The sequence below is a fragment of the Vipera berus genome (assembly GCF_964194415.1).
Source record: "Vipera berus genome assembly, chromosome: Z".
Classification (NCBI taxonomy): Eukaryota; Metazoa; Chordata; class Lepidosauria; order Squamata; family Viperidae; genus Vipera; species Vipera berus.
Window position 1 is genome coordinate 71,967,060 of NC_138205.1, and position 8,687 is coordinate 71,975,746.

An 8,687-nucleotide genomic window follows, 5' to 3' on the forward strand; every position below is an offset into this window, starting at 1 on the left:
TCTTAAATTTGACAACTTTAAGGTGAGTGGATTGAACTTCCAGAATTCCCAGCATAATGGCTGTGGAATTCTAGGAACTGAAATCTACACATCTTAAATTTACCAAGATGGATAAATACTGTCTTAACACATTATAATACATTCTTTCTTGATTCAATGCAGTGTTATAACAACAAATAAATAATATTTGTAAAAACCAAAAAAAATGAAGAATTTTACCATTGTATGTTAATCCAGAGGTTCTCTATTATATTTTTTGACTATACCATCTCTATCCCCAAAGTCATGAACAAATTAGTCAAAAAACCTTTAAAGATGAGGCTTGCATAGATGAAGTTTAAGTATTATTAAGTATTTTTTATTTGTGCAAGGTCAAAAAGTTTCAGAGTCCTATGATATATAAACTACAATTCAATTATTAAAAAATTATTTATATCTTTCTTACCCAATCCTAATTATTTAATTTTCATAGAGGGCTTACAGAATTCCTTTATTATTTTAGAAGATCACAATAGCATAAAGTATGAGAACCTCTATACTAGTGTATATATTTCATAATCCTTGAAAAATCATTAAAAACTGGCAGACAAACAGTAAGATGAGAGTTTTTTATAACAAAATGTGATGTGAAATTGTCTCAAAGGCAATAAGGTTCAAAGTTATGAGAATGGTTCCCCTACAGATTTCGCATACTTCAGAGACTTGCTTTCATTTCTCTTTTTGATTACTTAGTCCAAATAATTGGAATATTTGGTCCAAATCCAGATAATGGCTTCAGATTATAATTTGGGAATATTTAATATGTTATTTCTTCTAAAACAAAGCTTTAACAAAAGGGAATTTTAAAACAATATAGAATGAAAAATACTGCAATAAATAGGAACAATAGATATCAATATGTAAAAGATTAAATAAAATGTAGTTGATTAACCAGTTAGGAATATTAATTTAAAATTGATTGAGCAGCTCTTTGTTTATCACATATACTTAACATCGGTAATATTTAATTTTAATTATTCCTTTTTTAAACCTCCAGAAGTCATTTATTTTGGTTAAAATATTTAGACTTAATAATAAAATTAGAAAGGCTGCTAACAAATTATCATACAGTTGTGTTTTTGTCTAGATTTTGCTTCGGGAAGGATGCAAGAAGATTCTTGTGGCTGATTCTCTTTCATTGCTGAAAAAGATGCACCGAACACAAATGCGTGGAGTACTTGTGGATGGTAAGTTCCATAAATTGTTGCAAAATACTGAAATATAAACCTATCTCTGAGCACCCAGAACTTCACAGTTTAACCCAGAGTTACAAATATTCTCTTCTGTTAAAACCTACTCTGGCAGTGGAAGAGTTTTACCTCTAATTTTATTTCAGTGAAGTATTCTTCTAAATAATAGATTTAAGAGATGAGCCTTATGCTTGCTATAACAATAGTTGAGCACATGATTTTTCAATTGTATTATTTAGTCTACAAAATACAGTAGTTCATGAGAATTTAGAGGTACTGAATATATATTAATATTTTCACTGATATCAAAACCTATTTTTCTTATACAAGTTGTCCTTGATGTATAACAACAATTGAACCCAAAATTGCTGTTGCTAAGCAAAACAATTGTTAAGTGAGTTTTTTCCCATTTTATGATCTTTTATGATCTTTCTTGCCACAGTTGTTAAGTGAATCATGCAGTTGTTAATAACTGGTAATCACATGACCCTGAGACATTGCAACCATCGTAAATGCATGCTAGTTGCCAAGCATCCAAATTTTGATCATGTGGCCATAGAGATGCTGCAGTGGTTGTAAGTGTAAAAAATGGTCATAAGTCACTTTTTTCAGTGCTGTTCTAACTTCAAATGGTCACTAAACAAATGGTTGTAAGTCAAGGACTATCTGTAGTTAAAGATTTTCTCAACTTTGAGAATTACTATTCAAAACAGAAACCAATATATTATATTAACCTTTGTATTTCATTATCTTTTCTTACAGAGGAAAATATCTGTGAAATATGCCTTTCTCCTATACTGCCTACAGGTAGAAATATATGTCCATGCTTTACATTCACTATACATGTTCTGTAGAGAACAAATACTGACTGGAATCTGTTTAGAATATCAGGTTGCTGTAATGTTAGTTGTTATAAATGTTATTTTAGTGCCTTGCCAGTAGATCTAGTCATGTCTTCTTTTCCCTTTGTATTCTTTCCCACATGAATTCAAACAAAAACGTTGAGTAATCTAAGACAAGAGCTAAATTTGACCCTTTATAATGCCATTGGAACCTTTTCTAATACTTGCTTAAAATGAATGGTATTGATTCAAGTGGTATATAAACTAGACTCCTTTTAGCAATTTTGCAGAATAGAAATCGGTACACTTCAGTTCCAAATACAAAAAAGTATCCTACCCTTGTAGCCTGTGGCTCTCCAAAATTCATAACTGTAGTCTCCATTATCAAAGCACTGCCTCCCAGCTTTAAAGTGATAGTCCAATTATCTTTGCTTCCTTCAAAAAAGATTAGGCTACAGTATTTTATATGGTAAAGAAATCCAATTTACAATATGACAGTGCAGTGTCACAGTCCATTAACAAATTAATTACTATGTAATCAAATTGAGAAGCTATATAAAATTAAGTAGAAAAAGAAATAATAACTGATTTTGAATTTTACTGCTTTATTTCAAGAGGCCATAATAATCCATTTTATGGATAGAGATCTCAGAGTAGGAAATTTTACTAATGTGTCACATCTAGTTTCTTTCTTACAATGTATGTTCATCTTAGAAGTAGATGTCTACTTGCTTCTATGGATAAATATGACTTTCAAGAACAAAAATAATCTAATATCTCTTCCTGATCAATATTATTTTACCTCCAAGTGCCAGCGATGGAATCACAATATTATAAGATACTTTCATCAGATAGTCTAAGGAATGTTTTAAAAAGAATGGAATGTCTTAATACAGGTTTTTGGGGAGTGGTAGGGAGTATTTGCATTTGTAAGGAGGACATTAGAGAGCCAGTATGGTATAGTGCAGGGGTAGGCAACCTCGGCTCTTTTATGACTCATGGACTTCAACTCCCAGAATTCCTGAGCCAGCCAGGAATTCTGGGAGTTGAAGTCCATGAGTCATAAAAGAGCTGAGGTTGCCTACCCCTGGTATAGTGGTTAAAGGCACCAGGCTAGAAATTAGGAAAGTGGCATGAGGCCAGGCAGTTGATTTTGTGCCATTGAAAAATCCTTGGAAGCAGGCAGTGGGAAACCACTTCTGGAAATGCTGCTTAAAAAATTGCATGGACGTGTAAATAATCATCAGGAGTTAGGATTGACTCAAAGATGCAGTCACAGTCACACCAACATGTAAGCAGAACATTACAAGAACATCTTTCTTGGACAAAACTATAAAACAGTAAGAAATGTCTTGGTATTTCTAAGAATACCATTAGCATTTCCATATAATGCTACATGGTTACAGGATATCTCCATGAAGATGCAGGAACAAAACTCAGTTTATATAATTAGTGAAAGAATTTTGAAAATGGTTATAAATATCTGTTCATTAACAAAGTGTAATATTTTATCACAGTACATACAGTCTTTTGCTGATTTATGTTACTTACATTAATGTACATCGTGTATTTTTCTCTTTCCTCTTGCCAGATGCATCTAAATCTTTCAGCGTAATAGTATTTCATTGCAGGCACATGTTCCACAAAGAATGTTTTCCTGAACCTAACACAGTAAGTGACAGATTTAATCTCTTTTTATTCTGAACATTGTCCTAATCCAGGGGTCTTCAAACTTGGCCCTTTTATGACTAGTGGACTTCAACTCCCAGAATTCCTCAGCCAGGCATGCTGACTGAGGCATTCTGGGAGTTGATGTCCACAAGTCATAAAAGGGCCAAGTTTGAAGACCCCTGTCCTAGTCAAAGGCAAAAGGACAAATGAAATATTTTTGCCAGCTATTGAGAAGAGCATGTGTTTTCTGGGGATGATAATATAGTAATTATTCTTATTTGGATCTCTGCAGGACTTGCAAGTTACAGTACTAAGGTGATACAAAATAATCTTTCTTTTCCCACTTCCATCTGTCTAATACAATGTTTTTTAACAGTTGTATTATTCTATGAATCTAATTATAACTCAGATAGTAAAAGGGAATGTTCACTTAGACTTCAACTAAAGGTTATTTTTATATCCCATTTAATGGGATGGGCACTTAAAAATCAAATTATCTAGTTGTTGTTGTTGTTAGTTGCGAAGTCGTGTCCGACCCATCGCGACCCTATGGACAGCGTTCCTCCAGGCCTTCCTGTCCTCTACCATCTTCTGGAGTCCATTTAAGCTCACGCCTACTGCTTCAGTGACTCCATCCAGCCACCTCATTCTCTGTCGTCCCCTTCTTCTCTTGCCCTCGATCTTTCCCAGCATTAGGCTCTTCTCCAGTGAGTCCTTCCTTCTCATTAGGTGGCCAAAGTATTTGAGTTTTAGCTTCAGGATCTGGCCTTCTAAAGAGCAGTCAGGGTTGATCTCCTCTAGGACTGACCGGTTTGATCGCCTTGCAGTCCAAAGGACTCGCAGGAGTCTTCTCCAGCACCATAGTTCAAAGGCCTCAATTCTTTGGCGCTCAGCCTTTTTTATGGTCCAGCTTTCACTGCCATACATTGCAACTGGGAAGATCATAGCCTTGACTATACGCACTTTTGTTGACAGGGTGATGTCTCTGCTTTTTAGTGTGCTGTCTAGATTTGCCATGGCTTTCCTCCCGAGGAGCAAGCGTCTTTTAATTTCTTGGCTACAGTCCCCATCTGCAGTGATCTTGGAGCCCAGGAAAATAAAATCTGTCACTACCTCCATTTCTTCCCCATCTATTTGCCAGGAATTGAGAGGGCCGGATGCCATGATCTTGGTTTTCTTAATGTTTAGTTTCAAATTATCTAGTACGATCCCTATATTTTGATAGCCTTAGTAAAATCTACTAGTTTAATAATTGAATAATTAGGGTGGCATTTTAATCTGTGAAAACATTGATTTTTCCACAACAGGGTCAAAATACTTGTTGCATAATTTAGCACTCAACATGCATGTTGCAATACTGTACACATTTAACTGGGATTTTCAGTCAGTTTAGTGACAATTTCTTCTGGGACTGGAAAAGATTATACGAGAAGTCATTTTCTAATTAATTCCTTGACTCACAGAAGCAATTTTTTCCAGCTTATTCCTTGCAGTTAACAGTAGGCAAAATATTAGTCCCCTTGTGGAGCAAAATCAATTTCATTTCTTAAGAACTGAGGTAGATTTAGATTCTGTTTCTCCCTATATTTAAGCATCTTCTCAAAAATAAATATGGAATATGTTCATGCGGTTTTAACCTCGCAATGTGGAAATTCGAGTTGCATGTTTTAAGATTACAGCTGTTACTCTATTAGTGGAGTAAATAAACTCACTTGTTTATATTTTGTAGGCATTTATTCATTTAATTTTATATCTGCATTCTCAACCACTCTGGATAGTTCACAGATAAAACACACAGGACATAAAATAATAGAACGATAAAAACAAAGAACAAAACATGACACAAACCAGACAACATCCAAAGCACACCCATATTTTGTAGAAGGTGATTTCAATCACCAATGCCAAAGGCCTGGATACAAAACCAAGTCTTCAAGGCTCTCTGAAATACCAACAAGGTGGGATCCAGATTTTAGAGGAATCTGATTCTAGAGGGCAGGAGCTGAAGCAGAGAAGGTATTGGGCTTCTGATAGATAATTGTTTAATTGAAGGAATCCAGAGCACATCAATCCTGCCACACTGAATCAGCCAGACAGATGCTATGGAAGACAAACAGTCCCTCCAGTAACCAGACCCTATGCCCTGTAGGACTTTATTGGTAATAACGAGCACAGTGAATGGCACTAGAAGCAAACTGAAAACCAGTGCAGCTCACAGAGTAGGGTGTCACATTGGCATACATTGACACATTTCATAAATATTGATTAATCTTGGAAAAGCATCTGATTAACCCCATGCACACAAAGGAAATCTGAATTTGTGCTTCTCAAGCAACTGTACAATCCATCATCCTTAAAGCAAACTGCTATCAAATGTGGTTTCTAATTATTTCAAAGTCTGTCATTCAAAGAATATGAACGCAATATAAAATAAAACAATAAAATAAAATATTGTGAGATACAAGTTGTCCTCACTTAACAAGCACAACTGAACCTGGAATCTTAGTCATAGGTCATTGCCATCATTAAGTGGGTCACTGACTCAACCTTACAGGGTTTTTTTAAAAGTAGTCATAAAGTAAGTCACTGCTGTTGTTACGCAAATCACATGATTGTTAAAGAATTCCATTCTCCCAAATGGACTTTTTTTTTTGCTGGAAATTGTCAAAAAAATACCACAAATAATGTTGTTGGTTTTTTACTGCAGAACCTTGCAGCAGGTTGTAAATGCAAGCCAATTGCCAAAAAAACATTGTGTGACCATGGGCTGGGAGGCTGTTATGCAGCAACTGTAATTTTGAGGATGGGTCATAATAACTTTTTGTGGGCCTGTCATAATTTCAGTCATTAAACATGTACCTATCTATATTAAAAAAATATGTGTTATTAGTCCCATGGAAACTTCAGCTATAAGGCAGAATATAAATTTCTATATATATGAGGAAAAAGAGAAGGAAATGAAATGCAAAGTTCTTATGACACTTACTTATTTTGGCACACTTAATGGTTTTGAACCATAATTATGTATATGAATTTTTACCTAAGAATGAATGTTATAATGATGCTTTGGCCAAATTTTCTCTTTATTAAATAAAACAAACAAAAAACTATAATCTTATTTCAATTATGCTAATAAAGGTATGTTGTATTGTACTTTTTAAAAAAAAGTCATAATCTTGTCAGATGTTTTGCTTTTATTTGCTGCCAATATGCACTAATATCATAAAACCAATCCATGCTTTTTTATTTTCAGGAATCTTCATTACACTTCTGTAATATTTGCAGTGCTAAACACCGTGGACCAGGCAGCGCCATCTTGGAGATGAAAAAATAATCTTCTCTAGCATATCAAAAACATCTGTATGTGTATGTGACTGCTTTCATGTGGGACAAAAGAACAATGCTTCATATATATCTTGCTTTGTTTAACTATATGATAAGAAGACCTTTAATCTTACATCTCACTGATATTTCCTATACAAATTTGAAGTCCTAAGAGCAAATGCAGGCTATTGTTACTGACTCAATACGGCTGCAGTTCAAATCAGTCACCTGTTTGGCCAAACCTATATTATATAACATAAGATAAATGTCTATGAGAAAATTTATAGCGTTGATACAGTATGGCCACAAACTAAAGCATGGTTTGCAGTATGCATTTTGAATGTATATTTATGAACAGGTTCAAACATTAGTCGCAATTTACATCCTACTCGTTTTTTTCTTCTAAGAATTCCAATTTTTGTTGGTAGCAAGACAGTCAGTGTTAAGAATATTTAAATATGTTTTAAATATTTAAATATTCAAGTGATATTAGATGTAGGCAGGTGCTTCTAAAAAGCTTAAAGCCAAGATTTCCCCCTTTTGTCACTTGAAATAATCTAATCAGAAATATATATTATACTAAAAGAGACAGACAAATTTACTGTGCTATTACACACACACTTGGAATCCCTTAGGAATTCATAGAACTGACTCAGAAAACAACTGATCCTAGTATTATTGACAATTGAAAATATGGGATGATGGAAATTATAATTTAAACTTCTAGAAGGACCTCAGCAGGAGGAGGCTGATCAAAAGTTGTATTACTTAGCCATGATAGTTACCTTTTATTATTTTTTTCAAAATGAAAATGATGCCAAGCAGCTCTCACGAATATACTTTTCCTCACCTCTGATTTTGAACTATCCAATTATATTAGTAATTTGTGGAAAAAATAAACAAAGAGCAGTTGCTGATCGTCTAGGTATAGAACAATTTAAAAAGTAACAAGAGACTGGACAAAGTTATAGTAGAAATGGATAACAGGTTGTTAAATGATATCCATGTATTTGTGTGTGAAATTTTCAATAAAGGCATGCTTTAAATTGATTTAAAGAATATAATTTGTAGAGAAGTGCTTAGAATTTACTGTGGGGTTGACAAACATGGGCCAAGAAAATCTGGAAATAACATTTTTCACAATTTATACAATGTAGTAAGAAGGCAATTGAGCATGAAGAGCTATAAGGAGCTCATAATTATTTTTATATATACAAAATAAGTTGGAGTCATTGAAATGATATGGGGAAAGGACCTAGTTCAGTGAGCAGGGAGATGCTTTAATGTAAAAGATCCTAATCTGTATTGTAATCAATCTGTAGCTGATGAAAAGAACTATAGGCACCAAGTGATGAACCAGGTTGATTAATCACATCTGGTATAGAGCATCTTTCTAAGGTTTTATTTATTTTGTGGGTGTATTTTTCTTGCATGACCACAAATAATGCCTTGAATCCATTTGGTCCAAGTAGAACACTGAAATTAATGGGATTTCTCTCTGTATGAGAGTGGGTGCAGACAATTTGGGAGTACTGTGATAGATTAAATATGTATGGCACACTATCAGGAGATCATATGGGGTGTCAGGTGGTATGCAAAACATGGCCCATTTTAAATTTAA

At 34.1% G+C, this 8,687-nt stretch overlaps 1 protein-coding gene across 1 annotated transcript in view; it reads left to right on the forward strand.

The window, feature by feature from the left end:
- The window catches only part of VPS41 (VPS41 subunit of HOPS complex), a 156,683-nt gene extending 148,439 nt beyond the window's left edge, over positions 1-8,244 (forward strand). Inside the window, exons 26-29 of the mRNA XM_081344828.1 lie at positions 1,127-1,226; positions 1,992-2,036; positions 3,663-3,742; positions 6,996-8,244. Coding sequence (XP_081200954.1) covers positions 1,127-1,226; positions 1,992-2,036; positions 3,663-3,742; positions 6,996-7,076 — 306 coding nt within the window. The 3' untranslated portion in view covers positions 7,077-8,244. The remainder of the gene's footprint in view (positions 1-1,126; positions 1,227-1,991; positions 2,037-3,662; positions 3,743-6,995) is intronic.
- Positions 8,245-8,687: the final 443 nt, after the last annotated feature.